This window comes from Drosophila subobscura, chromosome dot, assembly GCF_008121235.1.
Source record: "Drosophila subobscura isolate 14011-0131.10 chromosome dot, UCBerk_Dsub_1.0, whole genome shotgun sequence".
Classification (NCBI taxonomy): domain Eukaryota; kingdom Metazoa; phylum Arthropoda; class Insecta; order Diptera; family Drosophilidae; genus Drosophila; species Drosophila subobscura.
In genome coordinates this window covers 731634-749070 of record NC_048535.1, presented here as the reverse complement: position 1 = coordinate 749070, position 17437 = coordinate 731634, and the positions used below count along the sequence as shown (strand labels likewise).

The 17437-nt window shown below is 37.0% G+C and overlaps 3 protein-coding genes across 5 annotated transcripts; 2 read left to right on the top strand and 1 right to left on the bottom strand.

Annotated features, from left to right (window-relative positions):
• The first annotated feature begins 1123 nt into the window (after positions 1–1123).
• Positions 1124–5803, top strand: LOC117902948 (sodium- and chloride-dependent GABA transporter 1). 2 transcript variants are annotated; one of them, XM_034814570.1, is made up of 11 exons: positions 1124–1485; positions 1916–2186; positions 2676–2777; positions 2865–3045; positions 3200–3467; positions 3550–3653; positions 3745–3869; positions 3972–4216; positions 4283–4486; positions 4558–4725; positions 4790–5803. In XM_034814570.1, the coding sequence occupies exons 1-11, from the start codon at positions 1351–1353 to the stop codon at positions 4889–4891; spliced, it is 1905 nt and encodes a 634-aa protein (XP_034670461.1). In that variant the 5' UTR covers positions 1124–1350; the 3' UTR covers positions 4892–5803. The 2 variants fall into 2 exon arrangements, with proteins under 2 accessions (XP_034670461.1, XP_034670460.1); XM_034814569.1 differs by having other exon boundaries at positions 1124–1491; positions 1919–2186.
• A 3275-nt stretch (positions 5804–9078) lies between these two features.
• On the top strand, positions 9079–12000 carry LOC117902933. Its single transcript, XM_034814536.1, has 3 exons — positions 9079–9954; positions 9994–10474; positions 10632–12000. The coding sequence occupies exons 1-3, from the start codon at positions 9512–9514 to the stop codon at positions 11994–11996; spliced, it is 2289 nt and encodes a 762-aa protein (XP_034670427.1). The 5' UTR covers positions 9079–9511; the 3' UTR covers positions 11997–12000.
• Positions 12001–12483: 483 nt separating this feature from the next.
• Positions 12484–16880, bottom strand: LOC117902934. Of its 2 annotated transcripts, none has more exons than XM_034814538.1 (2): positions 16790–16880; positions 12484–13396 (listed from the first exon to the last, which is right to left on the bottom strand). In XM_034814538.1, exon 2 carries the CDS (start codon positions 13384–13386, stop codon positions 12547–12549), a length of 840 nt encoding a protein of 279 aa, XP_034670429.1. In that variant the 5' UTR covers positions 13387–13396; positions 16790–16880; the 3' UTR covers positions 12484–12546. The 2 variants fall into 2 exon arrangements, with proteins under 2 accessions (XP_034670429.1, XP_034670428.1); XM_034814537.1 differs by lacking the exon at positions 16790–16880 and adding an exon at positions 16612–16662 and having other exon boundaries at positions 12484–13395.
• Between the last annotated feature and the right edge of the window lie 557 nt (positions 16881–17437).

Below are 17437 nucleotides of genomic sequence, written 5' to 3'. Positions count from 1 at the left end.
GACAAGCCTTCAAATGGGATGCGCTTTCAATAAAACACTGCCATTTTGCGGTTACTATGCGATTATTCTTATTAACATTAGCCCTTTATCATACGGCATCATGATGGAGTCATGACTCCTCGTCTATTCTTCCCCATATCTTTGACAGCCAGTCAAAGAAAAGCAACTACAGTCCGATTTGATCAAATTGTTTTTATCAGAAATTGCAGTTTGCAAATTGGATTAAAATCATTATTTTATATGGCTGACATAGGAACGCTCGGAATGGTCGAAAAACGAACTAAAACGAGAAGGGACGTGTGACGCTTCTTATGTTTCTTAAGCGTCACAACTTTTATCCCCGGTACATTTTAAATTTTGTCTACATATGTCATCTACATCTACATGTACATCACTTCTCCATATATACTTTGTGGGGTCGGAAACGCTTCCTTCTGTGTGTTACATTTTTTTCCCCACAAATACAATGCACCAAATTTACTCTTCGAGTACCGGGTTTAATAAAATGAATTATTGGATTTAGGTAGATAGCAAGGGTTTCATTTGTTTGTACATATGTACATATGTATGCTTCCGATGCGAGTTTAGTGCTTCTGATTTTCATATCAAATTCAAAGTGTATGTGTTTGCTGATGGATGTATAATGTACATTCCCCTACTAGAAAAAAGTACGCTGATTATGTCTGTGTATGGGGGTATAGATAGATGGACAGGTATTAGTATATAGTGCACGCCATTGTTTAAAATGATAGTGACAGAGGCCAGAGCGATCCGGTCGCTGATACTCGCATGCCCCAAATGGGTCAGTAAATGTAAATTGCCCTGCATTGGTTTGTAGGGGTTGCTGCTTTAAATTGTGCTGGGCATCAAAATTGAGCTCAGACTGAGACTCTGTGCCCCTATGCTCTGTACTCTCTGTACATATTTATGTAAATGCGTACATACATATGTATGTATGTACTATATATACCCTCTTCTTAAATCATTATTAAATTAAATTGTATGTACAAATGACAACGCGGCCAGACTCGCTCAAAATCTGAGCTTCGTTTAAATTAGGTGCCATGCTCGTAACCATCCATCCATCCATCTCATCTGTGGCTGAGGTTGAGGAACAGACCAACATCAGATAGTCTGTTGGATGCAAGCAAGTGATCAGGGTGTCGTGGGTACGCGAAACGTGAATGGACCTACGAATAAAGACAAGACCCAAACATACATATAATCACAAAGGCACTGTAGTCCTTCTCCCACTATACTCTCTCGTCTATTATTCGGTTTTTTTTTTCACGTGCACGCAGATCTAAACAAATATATCTTAGAAGGACGTCCTTCCAGCTCGATAGCAAAATGTATACCAATTGCGAAAGCGATGGTGGTGGGGGAGGAGATCGACGAAATCACGAGTCTATCGAGATGTGTAAAGATCTCGCCGTATCTTCAGAGTCAAACACCCCAGCAAGTGCAACTACATCCAATCAGCAGCAGCAGGTACGTCAATGCGTACTGCAATCGGATCAGAAACCATTTTTAAAATTAGATACTCTTTTTAAAATTATTTAATGGCCTTAAATGGACCAAGTCCAAAGTCCATCTATGTATGTATATTTAATTATTTCGCTCACCATACCTTTTATCGTTTAAAACTTTTTTATCACTTACTTCCGAGTATGATAATTATATTATTATAATACATTGGTATGCATATATGTACATATGTACATCTGTATTGTTCAAATATATAAGTGCCACACGAATGATCGGTAAGAAATGAAACGATCAAACCTTAATACTTAAGTTGTTTTAATGGATGTGTTGATCAAAATGAAACTCTTAACATCTATAGTACGCATACATGTGTACATACATATATGTATATGTACATTTTTAGATCTGTAAATGCTATTTCCTTTTCCAGCTAGTTAAGCTGGATCAACTGCCGGAGCGAGGATCATGGTCTTCGAAGCTTGACTTCATTCTCTCAGTGGTTGGACTAGCCATCGGCTTGGGAAACGTTTGGCGATTTCCTTATTTGTGTTATAAAAATGGAGGCGGTGCTTTCATATTGCCCTACTTCTTGGCGTTGTTTCTAGCTGGTATCCCAATGTTCTTTATGGAGCTGGCTCTTGGACAAATGTTGACAATTGGTGGACTGGGCGTGTTTAAAATCGCCCCTATATTCAAAGGTAAGGGGGGTTCATTTGAGTGGTCCTTTTCTTTAAATTGCATACGCACAAAATTTAGCATCTTCGGACCATCAAATAAGTTCTTTAATGCAAATTTAAATAAATAAATCAACTGGACAAAGGAACGAAAATGATACAATGCTAAAGCGAATCTCCAATGTTTCCCAATTCAGACTATAATTATCAGATCGCAAACAGATTCTATATTATGACAGATACGAGAATTCTGTATGACAGCTGGCACAGTTCCCCCAATAAAGACGGACACGCACAGAAATGCCTATTAAACAATTTGAATAGTATACCACATGTGTTTTTTTAAGAAGATATAATTTACACCGTAAATATAGACTTAATAGTTACAGATTTAAATTTAAGAACAGCAGTGGCAAATTCCATTGCCTTAATTGTGCAACTTTACCATTATACATATTATTATAAATTATTAATATATGTACATACATATGTATTTACTGTCTTTTGTTCAAGGCATTGGATATGCTGCCGCCGTAATGTCTTGCTGGATGAATGTATACTACATTGTTATTCTGGCTTGGGCGGTATTTTACTTTTTCATGTCAATGAGAGCGGGTGGGTACCATTTCTACGTTCACGACTTTTTTAGATACAAACAGATGCAAGAAAAAAACGATATTAATTATCATCCATTCCATGTAGACGTGCCTTGGAGGACATGCAACAATTGGTGGAATACCGTTAATTGTGTCAATCAATATGAGAGAAACAATCTACACTGTTGGGATAAAATCATCAATGGCACCGCAAAGAAAATTTGCTCCGTGGCAGCGACAAATATCTCTTCGACGGAACTCACAGACCCAGTCAAAGAGTTTTGGGAGTATGTAGTCAATTAAGTGGATATATTCCACACTAAAAACATATGATATATACATACGTCAAAAATATGATTCTTAAAACTGAGACCCTGGGCAATAAGCTTGACGTTAAAGACACTAACATTTAGTTCTACTCTGTTCTATAAACCGTTCCAGGCGTCGTGCACTTCAAATATCGCATGGCATTGAAGAGATTGGCAATATTCGTTGGGAATTGGCAGGAACCTTATTGCTTGTGTGGATTCTCTGCTATTTTTGCATTTGGAAGGGAGTCAAGTGGACGGGAAAAGTGGTCTACTTTACAGCGCTTTTCCCATATGTCTTGCTCACGGTTCTGTTAGTTCGTGGAATAACTTTACCAGGGGCTCTGGAAGGCATTAAATTCTATATTATTCCAAACTTTTCGAAACTGTCTCAATCAGAGGTGTGTACACGTATAACAAGACATCCGTGATTTTTTCTATAGCATTTGCGCTAAGCCGATTTTAATATAAAATGTCCCCAAGGTTTGGATTGATGCTGTAACGCAGATCTTTTTTTCCTACGGTCTTGGCCTTGGTACACTTGTGGCCTTAGGCAGTTATAATAAATTTACAAACAATGTATACAAGTAAGTTAAATATTTACATATGTACAAAGGTATACTATAAGAAAATAGCTGTCTATCCCAGAGTATTTATTCTAACATCCTTGATCTACAGGGATGCGCTTATTGTCTGCACAGTTAATTCCAGCACAAGTATGTTCGCTGGCTTCGTAATATTCTCCGTAATTGGATTTATGGCGCATGAACAGCAGCGACCTGTCGCGGAGGTGGCAGCATCAGGTTTGTCATCATTTTGAATTCAATATCAAGAAAATGTTCTCGAACATTTTTTGTCATTGAGCAATAATGAAATAATTATACATTTGGTGAGCTTTGAAACAGGTCCTGGATTAGCTTTCCTAGTATACCCGTCGGCAGTATTGCAGCTGCCGGGCTCGCCAATGTGGTCTTGCCTCTTTTTCTTCATGTTGTTGCTTATCGGGTTGGATTCTCAGTTCTGTACAATGGAGGGATTCATTACAGCAATTATAGACGAGTGGCCCCAGCTGCTGCGAAAACGAAAAGAAATTTTTATTGCCATTGTATGCGCACTGAGCTATTTAGTAGGCTTAACCTGTATAACACAAGTACGTTTTTGGATTAGGCTGATAGTTGTATTTAAAATACATTCTCGTTTTGTTTGGTTTCGTTAGGGCGGAATGTATATTTTCCAAATATTAGATTCGTATGCAGTTAGCGGCTTTTGCTTGCTGTGGCTTATATTCTTTGAGTGCGTCTCAATATCCTGGTGCTATGGAGTCGATCGATTTTATGATGGAATTAAGGATATGATTGGATATTACCCCACAGTTTGGTGGAAGTTCTGCTGGTGTTTCACAACTCCGGCTATATGTCTGGTAAATATAACAGATATTGATAAGTTGAATAATGCCATGTGGTATTTAAATTATTCCTTTCCCACCTACAGGGCGTCTTTTTCTTTAATATAGTCCAATGGACTCCTATAAAGTACCTGGACTACAACTATCCCTGGTGGGCTCATGCATTTGGTTGGTTCACTGCGTTGTCGTCTATGCTGTATATCCCAGTATACATGTTCTGGTTGTGGAAACGAACACCTGGAGACTTGTGCGAGGTAAAAAAAGACAAAAATAATTTAAAAAAAAAATTGTTCGATCATTAAAACAACATTTTTACAGAAAATTCGAGCGATTGTGCGAATAGACGAGGATATACCACGGTTACGCGAGAAAATGCAGAGAGAGGCTATTGCTAAGGAGATTGAATTTAATTCATTATAGACATAGTTAAGTTACCTCCTAATGAATTAAGGCACTCTTCGTTGACACACCATATCAACGGTTCGAATCCCACTTGAATTTATTTTTTGATACTATTGTAATCGTTGTTTTCGCTGCGGACCAAGTCTCCTTATCTGGGGCTGGAGTTACACAGTGCTCTAGAGCCGCTATTATGCTATACTATAATTATTTCCACAATGTGTGGTAGAACTTTAAAAATATTTAGTTTAGTACATACATATTTATATGTAAAGTTAAGCCAATCCGTGTTCTAGAATGACTTTTAGTGCGTTTCGTGTGGTACTTACTCATAAGTAGAAAGCTGGATGCGAATTCTAAGAAAATTCAAATACTGAATATTCTTGCTCTGAAGCACTCACGTAAAATGGCTTACTATCGTAAATCTAGCAAATATCAAAACTAATTTTATCAAGAAATCACCGTTTCACAATACTTTCATAAGGTATGAATTGATTTTTTTGTCTGTCGGAGTGAAGCTATCATCTGTTAGTGTGGGCCACCGCCACTTGACTAATGTAGTAAGTATCCCCAAACCAAAGAAATGTGAATGGTAATTAATTCAGATTTAACAGTCAGGGCTTTATGCTTTTGGCTGGGATGTGCCTCACACTCGCCTTACAGTACAGATGCATCATCCTTAGATTTTATTAATATGGTTAATTTAATTTACAATTATTCATACAAGCTAGAGTATATTTAGCAATAGACCAATGCACATTTGATAGCAGACAAGCAAACACATTCATGTATAATAATGTCGATACCCACAAAAACATTTAATACATATGTACGAATGCCTTGGAAGTCCTTTATATATTGTTGTGTAACTTTACCTTATAAATAGCTATAAGTTGCTTGTCGTGTCACATAAATAAATACATGCATAAATAAATGCATTATCTATTATAATCGTTCGATAATTATCAAATATTAAATACAGACAGACGGACATGATTGTTGGCGCTTCCCCCAATTCAGAAAGAATCCTCCGCACTGATTAACCTTGGCTGACGACAAAACCAAAAGCATTGGGACGGAATGTGGAGGGCCTATTTACATATACATACATATGTACATATGTATGTATGTATGTACGTACATATCGGTAGTGCGGCCAATTCTGCTTTATAACAATAATATAGAGCATTACCTTAAATGCACACTTAAGCACATATGTATGTACATACATATGTTCTATGTACATACTAATATTAACAAACCATCAAAGTTTGTTTATAGTTACATAAATACATATGTACATACGTACAAGAAACATTTTACAACAGGTATACACCATTGCACATATGTATTTTCATTCACCAATGGACATTAAATACATACATACATATGTACATATGTATGTACAAATATTTTGAAAGAGGTAAGACGAATGTCAACATTTACAGACAAGAAAGTCCCATGAATGAAAAGTGCTCATGGCTATTAGAATGCAAAATTCTATAGCAACATGAACCAGCGAGGGCTGATCTAAACGTAAGCACCGATTCCATCCGTCAATGTACTTGTGTATGTATGTACATACATACATATGTATTTAGTGTATGGATTTGATTTGAAATCCATATGCATTTACTTAACCCCCAAAAGCAACTGGCCTGAAAGAAAACTAGAAACTATGTACATATGTATGTATGTATATTTATATATAAATAGATATTTATGTACATCTAAATTTATGAAAATAGGTAAATAAATACATATACATACATATGTACATAAATATGCATGTGTGAATAAAACATTATTGATATATTTTGCACATATGTATGTATGTATGTACATATGTATGTATGTACTTTGACAGATGAGTTCGAAATTTGGTAGAATTTTAGTACTCAGTTATTAGAATTACATTTAAGTGAGTGTCATTTACCATAAGCTTTAGGAAGTACTCATGTATACATACGCTAACGAAAAGATGTAGGTTGGGGTATTCACTAAATGGAAAGCAATTATATGTATGTATGTACATACATTGTATGGAGCATGACGAAACTATAAGGAGGTCTCGTCGGCAATATTAAGAAATTTGTAGGAGTGAAAAGTGCGAGCGAAAGGGCTCTCGCTGTAATTTTCCGCATTGACAAGCAAACGAGCACTGACAGTAAGAAAAAGCAGCGCGTAACTCTGCCACCGACGAGGCCTCCTTATATAGTTTCTTTATGGTATGGAGGTACTCATAAAGAAACTATATAAGGAGGTCTCGTCGGCAAAAATTAGGAAATAGTGCGAGTAAAAAGTGCGAGTGAAAGGGCTCTCGTTGTAACCTTCCGCATTGACAAGCAAACGAGCACTGAGAATTAGGAAAAGCAACGAGTAACTCTGCCACCGACGAGACCTCCTTTATAGTTTCTTCATGGAGGTACTCAAGCATACAAGTACATATATACACATGGAAGTACCTTTTAAAACGTGATTGTGTGCGGATCCGAATCTTAAATCCACTATGGGCAATCTTTAAACATTTTTTGGCAATTATTAATGACTAATTTTTTGGATATTACTTTATGGGATTGTATGTATGTATGTATGCATTTAAAAAACGAAAAGCTAGTTGAAAACGAGGAGGGACGTTTGAGCCGCTTCTTACGCGTCACAACTTTTATACCCGGTACCATGAAGAAATTATTTGGGTGTGTTCGGTCTCTAAATGTTCAGTGATTGCTCGTTTGTTCATGCGAAAGGTTGTGTGAGGACGATAGTTTCGTTTCACTCACACTTACTGCGCAGAACCCTTTCACTCGCATTCAAAAGCAGCATCAATACGTGAAAAACGGGCCCGAAAAACGGCTCCTCCTTATATAAATTCTTCATGCTCAGTAGTGCATCGTACATAAGCGCTCTTTTAGCTCGCCCCTGCAAAAAATAAAAAGAAGCAGCTGAAGGGGTGGGGGCTAGCCACTGGAAAGTAATATCGTCATTCTGGCTATATTAATTATTCAGTGATCTGATAGATATGCCGATTCTCTACGGAATTGCGTTTTTACGTTTCGCTCTATGAGGGGGCGAACACTTGTAACAGTGTGATATCAAATGAGACTTCACACAAAATTTGGTGACTCTAGCTCTTATAGTCCAGGCGCTCATCAAGACGGACAGACAGATGGACAGACAGACACGGCTTTATCGACTCGGCTATTGATGCTGATCAAGCATATATGTACATATGTTCATATATACTTTATGGGGTCGAAAACGTCTCCTTCTGTGTGCACAAAACAACATACCCTATTTACTCTTCGAGTACCGGGTATAATAACTTGTACGATTGTTTAGCAGTTTTGCAAATAAGCATATTTGCTTTCGAATCGTTTCCAATTCCTCGAGAAACGTTAAAATCAATTACTTTTATCTTCTAGGATTTCTTCTCGTTATCAAAACTGGTGAAGGGCGTAAATGCAATGGAAAATGCCATGTCTCATTTGCATTTTGCCGAAGCATGCTAGAAGCATTCGCTGTTCACACGGAAGTAATTGTCAAATGAAACAATTTAAGTAACATTATTGTCAAGCAGTCTAACAAGAGAAACTTCGTGTAAATGTTCATCGCTTGTTCATGCTTTGCCATGACACGTTGCAAACAGCTCTGCAGGTTTATACTAAAAACTTAAGCTTAACTTTTCGTTACAAATTTCGAATTTTTAAGCGATGAACAATTACGTTGCAAATTACGAGTGACACGTTGCAAACAGCTCTGCAGGTTTATCCTAAAAACTTAAGCTTAACTTTTCGTTACAAATTTCGAATTTTTAAGCGATGAACAATTACACGAAGTTTCTCTTGTTAGACTGCTTGACAATAATGTTACTTAAATTGTTTCATTTGACAATTACTTCCGTGTGAACAGCGCATGCTTCTAGCTAGCGACCAGCTCTGTTAAGCAGCCAAAATTGTATCTAGGTACTCTGTTAAAGTGGTGGACTGTGTAACATTAAAGATCAAGATTTTTCTATATAACGGATTAAAATACATTAAATACTTTTAAAAAATTAGTTTTGACCAGAAAAAGTGGTCAAATTTCCCATAGTTCAATCGCTGTTTTTCGAGTGTTTGTGTCTGTCTACTCGTTGGTGCGGGTGTGTGAGAGCCAAGAGAGAGAAGAGTCTGTTTATACTGCTGTTGAGTAAGCATTCGCTATCGGGTATTTTAGTCGACTAAGCTAAGTGTTGACGCCCGAACCGTAGCCGTACCATGCGAACAGGTTCTGCCGCCGTGACGTGCATTTGTTGATAAATGTGAAAGAGACAAAAATATGTACAAATTTTTGATAAAAACTGATCATTCATTTATTTATTTATACTAAAACGGAACAGTATTTTGTGTTGTTTTCTTGAATTAGTCGGCATTTCGACATAACAGACATACATACGTATGTACATCCGCATTTTCAACTCTTGAATCTGGAAGAAAACAGATGCTCTAGCAACATACTGTACAGATGACGTGTGGAATGTGCGTTGTCGTATATATGCATACTTATGTACATATGAACCTACATATAAAATTTATATGTGTGAATTTACATACTCAGAACTGATCAACTTGAACACAGGCAACTTGATGGCCATGTGGAAGAAACATGTTAATAGAGAGTAAACCAAATTTTCCGGCCAATTACCAAAACGCACCGAAGAGGTGTAGCCTGTATAAATGCGTTACATTTACAAGGGGTACAAAAAATGGCCCCTTGACCTGTCGCCACATGAGACAAAGACACCTGTGTCGTAACAAGACGACATGTTCCAGATGGATTCTTTACCACTATTATTTTTGTCATTCTGCAAATATAGTAGGTGCCAGATATAACAACCGTATATCAACGTCGAGTACAAATCAGATTCGATCCAAGCTCGCTATAGTTCATACATTTCCCACAAAATTTCTAAAGTATTCACTGTACAATTTAACACAGGTATGGCTAGTCTTTATATTCCTATTTCCAATCCTGACCCTGCAAGCAAATGGTCAAGCTATTATTGGCCCAACGTCAAATTCAAATTCTAACGTTTACGACAATCCCCATGCGCTGCAAGAGTTCAGGCAACAAGATAGCCTGGAAATGGGCTATAACTACACAAGTATGCAATTACAAACTTTAAACGATGGAATTCAGATACGGCTAACCAATCAACAACTACAATCAACTGGAACTCAAACCAAAAGAAATAACATTAAAAGAAGCATAAATATCTCTTCTCAAAAAAATAGTATACAAAGTAGTGAAAGAGGAAGAAGAGAAGGTGGAGGCGTATCGTCATTTAATGCAAGTTCAAATAAATATAGTCTGATTATTCTAAGCCACCCTGAGGCCCAGTCGACCCACGTGAACATTTCAGTAATGGAAGTTGAGAAGAATAACAGTATTCCAATTAAGAATATCCGTAAAAGATACATAAGAAATGCCGGACAGGAAGCTGATAGTCACAATTATAAAAAAAATTATAACAACAAGTCACCAAACGGGAACCGGATTGATGAATCAAAACTTAAGCTACTGGTAATGAATGGTCTTGGATTAAAAAAGCTTCCAGATATGAGAAAGGTAGGAATAAGAATATATGTACATATTTATGTATGATTGACATTTAATTGTGCGAGTAAACGAGTAAATCAGCATGTGAACATACATATGTACATATGTATATACATGTGTATGTACATATTTTAAATTCTATTTAATGTCATTTTTGTATTTACAGGTGAACATAAGTCAAGTAGAATACTCAAGAAAATACGTTGAATACTTAGACCGCCTTAAAACCAACCATGTAAGAGGGGTCAGCTATTTAAGTGACGAACCTGTAGCGTCGTCCCCCCTTACGGATTTACACATATTAAGCATTGTAACTAAAAGTTTTAACGACATAAGTCAGAAACGACGGCGTCATAAACGATCTGTCAAGAACCTGGCCGTATTAAGACAAACAAAGAAAGGAAGATCGAATGAAAAAATCCATTTTGACCAAAGGGATAAGACCAATATTCTATTGCACTTTCCACTGACAAACGTAAATGATGCCAACTTTCACCATGATAAAATTGACGAGGCTAATGTAAGGCTAATGCTACTCTATAGTTCAGCCCTTGCGACAAATACTCGAAAATTTCAGGCAACAGCAACTGGCCAAAGAAAATTCAATCGCAATTTCGGTAATGATAGCTCGATGAAGAACAAGAACAAAAATTGTAATGCCGGCGATGGCGATGTCATTGACTTTAACGTAGAGCAGCGTAACGAATCCAAGAGCCGAGGGCGCGCCCATTTTCGCAAATTGAATCTCAAAGTATATCAACTTCTTTCATCAAGTAGACGAAGGTTACTTGCCTCCCGTAAAATTGAGTTTGAAAACATGCGCTACGAAGAAACCCGCACCCAGTGGCTGGAATTTGATGTGACGAAAGCAGTTCGTGGCTGGTTAAACAAGAGTCATGAAAATTTGGGTATAGAGATTCAATGCGATAGATGTAGGAGTATAGGAGCCCGCATATTAAGCGATGTCAACCCGTTCGCACCATTAACATCTGCATCTGCCAAGTCATCAGCTCCGGATAGTGACAGGTTTCATCTTATGCCAGTCCTAAATATCATCGGTCATGGGGACACGCAAAGCCATCGTGCAGGTGACCTCGAAGTCGGAGTGCAACATTTAGTGCTGACTAATAATAAAAGCGACAGCTATTTCCATCATCGTTCGGACCAAGACATGGGTTGGCGTAGGGAAAAGTGGAATAATAGTTGCTACAAAGTGCACCAACGATGCTGTAGACATCAGTTAGATGTGGTCTTCAAGGACATAAAGGGCTTTGAGTTCATATTACAACCAAAAATGTTTGATGCTGGCTATTGCCATGGCCGCTGTCCACCGCGCCACAATCCTGCCCATCACCATGCACTCTTACAAAGTCTTATATGGCAACAAGATAGCAGTCGAGCTCCTCGTCCCTGCTGTGCCCCCTCAAAGCTCAAAGTCCTAGAAATATTGCATGTGGACGAAGAGCACACCGATAAGCTAAAGATTTCAACATGGAGTGACATGCAAGTTCTGGAGTGTGCCTGTTCATAGATCATTTGAAATCTATGGAGTCGATACGTAAATTATAAATTTTGTTTTTGGTAACTTATATTTTATCTCTACCAATATTTTTTAGCTATGCATTCAAATACATTAAAAACCAAACCTTTTATGGTAAAATCTTAGAAAATGTTTAAATTTTACTTCGAATCCTTTTTTTGAGAGAACTCTAGTAAGTATAATTGTCTATATATGTATGTAATTATGAGTCTCTAAAAGAAAGGGCACTTTTTTATTTTATCTCTTTCTTCTATTAAAGTGTCACATCACTTAATGCATCTAATCTTAATGCAAGAAATCGTCATGCGAGTCACTCACAAAGATACACCTAGCTCTTTCTTGTTTATTTTAAACAATTAATTTTAAAAGTAAAGTGAAGTTTACTGGTTGGTAAAGCACTTGATTGTGATGAAAACTGGGAAGAACTTGCATTTGTTGAATTCGCACGAGCCAAAAAAACAGTAATCATTCAAACATTAAATTCTTGACAATGTAAGTTTTATTGTTAATCATTTTATAATCAAATATAAGTGATAGGGCCCTACCAATTGCTTAAGAAATCAAAGCCTTGAGGGATGTGCACTGCTGGGGTTAGAAGCTTAGCATTTTCTTCTTGAAAGAGATCTTTGGATTCATGCTCATCAGATAAATCTGACGCGATACTATTTTTTGACCCAAAATTTGATAGGAGACTTAATTTTTCATCTGTATTAAAGCTACATGTTCCGTCTTCATATCTTCTGTGATTTAGTCGATCGTATTCGGGGACGGACGAGACCCTGGGACTTTTGTTATGAATTTCTTCTTCAACACTTAGGCCGGTTGTTGGCTGAGCGTGCATCATTTCCTTTTCGACATTCAAAATGATGATTTGATTGCAAACATCCGTGGAACCCGGATCTATGTCAGTATTATCACTAAAATCCTCTGGAATATGTATTTGGGATTTGGTTCGGTAGCTAAATGGGAACGAATGCTCATCGCGGTAATCTCCTGTATTTTCATCGTGTACAACTTTCAGACCCACATTTTGATATATAAAGGAGTGCAGGTTTTTACCGTTAAAGGTATATATAACGTCGTTTTTATGCCAGTGCTGGTGGCCGCTCTTAGATATATTTACTTTGGTTTGTGTTCCCAGTTTAGAACTATCGATTTCATATATCTGTGAAGCTTCCGGTTTAGTCTTATTGAAGTACTTAATATATATTTCAGGTTTTATAAAATGATTGTTGACAATATTTTCCTGTTGTGACAAAGTTAAGCCAGTCCAAGCATCTGGACTGTAAGCCGATTTCGCCTGACTTAGTTCGCGGGAAATACTTTCGGCCAAAGGACTAAGTGTCGAAAAATATGTTTGGATTCCTTGAAGCATAGCCATATTTGAACTCTAAAAAACAGTAAAACATTTTTATTATTTTAATATTATTAAATACTGTCAAATTTTCTGTGATTTATTTAGAAATTTTTCTTATGTGTTCATTCACTCGCAAAAGTATAAGGATTCGCTGAAGGCTATAGCTTGATTGAATATATTTATTGTAAATGTCATGTACATACAGTAAGACCACATATTATTCGTACACCATCATCACCCTAGTTTGAACACCTATAACTTGGCGTACGGTCAACGTAAACAGAAAAAGTTAATTTTGTATTAAAGCTCAACATATGTATCTACTATATGTTTATGAAAAAGTTTTTAATTTTTATCTATGGTATCCTTATTAAAATTAACTTAAGGAAAAAAGACCTTTTTCGCAGATAAATTATTCGTACAGCCGTCCGATTCCTTAAGTAAGATTCAAAAATTAAAGGTAACTTGTATGATGAAAATTTTTGTTTGCTATATTTAGTCTTTATGATAACTGAAAGCCCTAGCAAACAATCTATCTCCCAAGTTATTGGTGCCCCATGAATTAATAGTGACCCTCTTCACAAACAGTACCGGTTGCAATAGCTCCCTCGATACAATTTTGGGCTTCCGTATTATTTTTTACAAATTTTGCCACACAGGCTTCATGGAACTCAACTTTACTAACCGTAGTGAAATTTTCAGCTGGTTGCAGTTTTAAATGAGCCAGATTTGATCCAAAAAAGATTAATTGCTGTGTCATTTTCTTGGCTGGGTCAAGTTTAGCTTCGAATTATTACCAAATGGAATGACAAAAGCATGCCAATTGTTACTCAAAATATAGTTTAATACACCATTTTTCATATTTCCATTAAATAAGACCACTCGTAAAGCTACAGCTCGAAAACAACACAGGTAAAACACTTGGCACCCTCCGATGACCGATACAGCAGGGATCATCATAGGCTAAATTTATTTTCGCAAGGCCAACCAATCAAAAATATGTCTTAGATGAACTCACTAGTCAAATCACATTCTCTAGAAATTAATCTCGCCATGGGTCTATCCAAAAGTTTTCCGGAAAATTTTAACTCCGCACTTGCAACATCTTTGCAAATCACTTATATCTCCAGCTCAGCACGGATTTATACGGCGACGATCAACAACCACTAATCTTCTAGAGTTCACCTCCTTTATCTTTAATGGCTTCCAAGGTAACTTGCAGACGGATGTTATTTACACTGACTTCAGTAAGGCATTCGGTTCTGTACATCATTCTCTTCTTGCACAAAAGCTTGACCTTCTAGGGTTTCCGCCCAATCTTTTGAGATGGACTTCTAGTTACCTGTGTTCTAGGTCTCAAAGAGTCCTTTTCAAAAACTCCTTATCTTTACCTGTTATGGTTACTTCTGGAGTACCACAGGGTAGCCATATAGGTCCCTTACTTTTCACACTCTTTATTAATGACCTTCTGTATTAACAAATTCTCGAGTACTTATGTATGCGGATGATGTTAAGCTCTGTGTCCAGTATAAGGACATTTCATTTCACTCTCGCTTGAAATCTGATCTCAATAGCTTTCAGTCATGGTGTGGTGCAAATATGTTACACCTTAATGCCTCGAAGTGCAAAGTAATGACTTTTCATCGCTCCAGCCCCTTCCTGGCTCCTTACACCCTCTGCGGTAGTTCTCTTGAGAGAATTACATTGGTTGATGATCTAGGTGTTAAACTAGACCCCAAGTTAAAGTTTTCTGAACACATTTCTACCATGGTGAATAAAGCCAAAGAACGAAGACTCTCTATATCTTGTTTGTTCGTCCGATTTTAGAATACGGCTCATGTGTATGGTGCCCTCAGTACAACATACATCAGGACCGTATTGAATCAGTACAGAACAACTTTTTACTTTTTGCCCTGCGTGACTCAACTGGGTTGCAACTGTGGGACTGCCATCCTACCGTAGTAGACTACTTCTAATAAACCTTCCATCCTTGGTTAATCGTAGAAAAATGCTTCGTGTAATTGTTATGCACAGCTTGATCAGGGGGGATGTAGACAGCCCTGACTTGCTGAGCCGCATAAACTTTACGATTCCCATTAGACCCAATTGAAACTTTATTCCTTTGTCCCTTCCACTATGTAGATCGAATTATGCCTCACACGAACCCTTTAGGGTTTTGTGCTCGGATTATAATTCCCTCTACCACATTATATCCTCAACTAACTCCCTTCCTCTTCTTAAATCTCTTATGCTAGCCTACCTCTCCCGTAGTTAGTTTCATTTTTGTTTTGGATTGTCCAACGTCCAGACATTAAAAAAAAAAAAATTTAACATATCTTGAGAAAAATCGTATGGGTCATCGGAGGGTGCCTATTTTTTTACCTGTGTTGTTTTTGAGCTGGAGCTTTACGAGTGGTCTTATTTAATGGAAATATGAAAAAGGGTGTATTAAACTATATTTTGAGTAACAATTGGCATCCTTGTGTCATTCCATTTGGTAATAATTCGAAGCCAAACTTGACCCAGCCAAAAATATGACACAGCAATTAATCTTTTTTGGATCAAATCTGTCTCATCTAAAACTGCAACCAGCTGAAAATTTTACTACGGTTAGTAAAGTTGAGTTCCATGAAGCCTGTGTGGCAAAATTTATAAAAAAATAATACGGAAGCCCAAAATTGTATCAAGGGAGCTATTGCAACCGGTACTGTTTGTGAAGAGGGTCACTATTAATTCATGGGGCACCAATAACTTGGGAGATAGATTGTTTGCTAGGGCTTTCAGTTATCATAAAGACTAAATATAGCAAACAAAAATTTTCATTGTAAAAGTTACCTTTAATTTTTGAATTTTACTTAAGCAATCGGACGGCTGTACGAATAATTTATGTGCGAAAAAAAAAAACTGTTTTCCTTAAGTTATTTTTCTTAACTTTTTTCATAAACATATGGTAGATATGTTTATCTTTGATACAAAATTAACTGTTTCTGTTTACGTTGACCGTACGCCAAGTTATACATAGGTGTTCAAACTAGGGTGATGATGGTGTACGAATAATATGTGGTCTTACTGTATGTACATATGTACATGTGTATGTACAATAAGATGGCTTCTGGTGGGATCCAGAGCACTTTAAACGTTACTTTTCGATCAAATAAATGTTGTGATGTATCTGTATTAAAATAGTACACTTGATGCATTAGTTCTGCATTTCGTATCGCCGGCAACAGAAAAATTGCATGCACTTACATATTTGGAAGTACAGACGCAAATGCATGCATACATCCATACATATGTTTGTATGTACATATATGCTTATCATGAATAGCTTGAGCGAATGCATTTGTGATTTTCTGAGGAATTAAATGCTTTTATGTACACGATAATGAGATTACAATTTCTCAGTCTTAAATAGAAACATCCATACCTGTAGGCCAGCACGGCACTGGCATATGGAAAAAAAATGCAAGTAAACAGACGAAAGAATTTAAAACATGAATAAAGGCTGGTGATGTGTGTATAGAACGTGACATATCGATAAATTGTGTATCGAACTCATACCACATCTTGTCTTGCAAATATATAAAAAAAATTTAAATTCGATTTAAAACATGGGATAAATTCAATTACAAGAAAATTAAGATAATTTAACATCCATTATATGTGGTCTCTTTTTTAGTCTCCGTTTTAGAATGTTTACGGTCTGCTTGCAAGGTACCCTGGCGGAAGGGTGCTGCTGCTCTTCTAGGACTAATCGAAAGGTTTCAGATATTTGAAATGAGTAATGCTCGATGTACAGCCGCTAGCAAACAGATTTTTGTATCGGTTTCACACGACTTATATGAATGTGGAATTACCTTTTAGTTAAAAAGTAAGAAAGGGTTCAAGAGGAAGAACACACGGAACTTTCAAAGGAAAAGTGTGCGACGCTTCTTACGCGTCACAAATTTTTTCTACTTGTCATCTACATGTACATTACTTCTCACGCCAACACACTCTTTAAGCTCGTATCCCTCCCCTTGGGCAGTGCACTGCCCGAATCAGAGTGTGTAATGAGATAATGTGCAGAAAAAAA

Coding starts and splice junctions, on each gene's coding strand:
- LOC117902948 (XM_034814569.1), top strand. CDS start 1,351: ATGTATACCAATTGCGAAAGCGATGGTGGTGGGGGAGGAGATCGACGA. Junction 3,468..3,549: donor CGAAACTGTCTCAATCAGAG/GTGTGTACACGT, acceptor AATGTCCCCAAG/GTTTGGATTGATGCTGTAAC. Junction 4,726..4,789: donor CACCTGGAGACTTGTGCGAG/GTAAAAAAAGAC, acceptor ACATTTTTACAG/AAAATTCGAGCGATTGTGCG.
- LOC117902933 (XM_034814536.1), top strand. CDS start 9,512: ATGTTAATAGAGAGTAAACCAAATTTTCCGGCCAATTACCAAAACGCA. Junction 9,955..9,993: donor AACGTTTACGACAATCCCCA/TGCGCTGCAAGA, acceptor TAGCCTGGAAAT/GGGCTATAACTACACAAGTA. Junction 10,475..10,631: donor AGCTTCCAGATATGAGAAAG/GTAGGAATAAGA, acceptor TTGTATTTACAG/GTGAACATAAGTCAAGTAGA.
- LOC117902934 (XM_034814537.1), bottom strand. CDS start 16,647: ATGTATGCATGCATTTGCGTCTGTACTTCCAAATAT. Junction 13,396..16,611: donor GCGTCTGTACTTCCAAATAT/GTAAGTGCATGC, acceptor ACTGTTTTTTAG/AGTTCAAATATGGCTATGCT.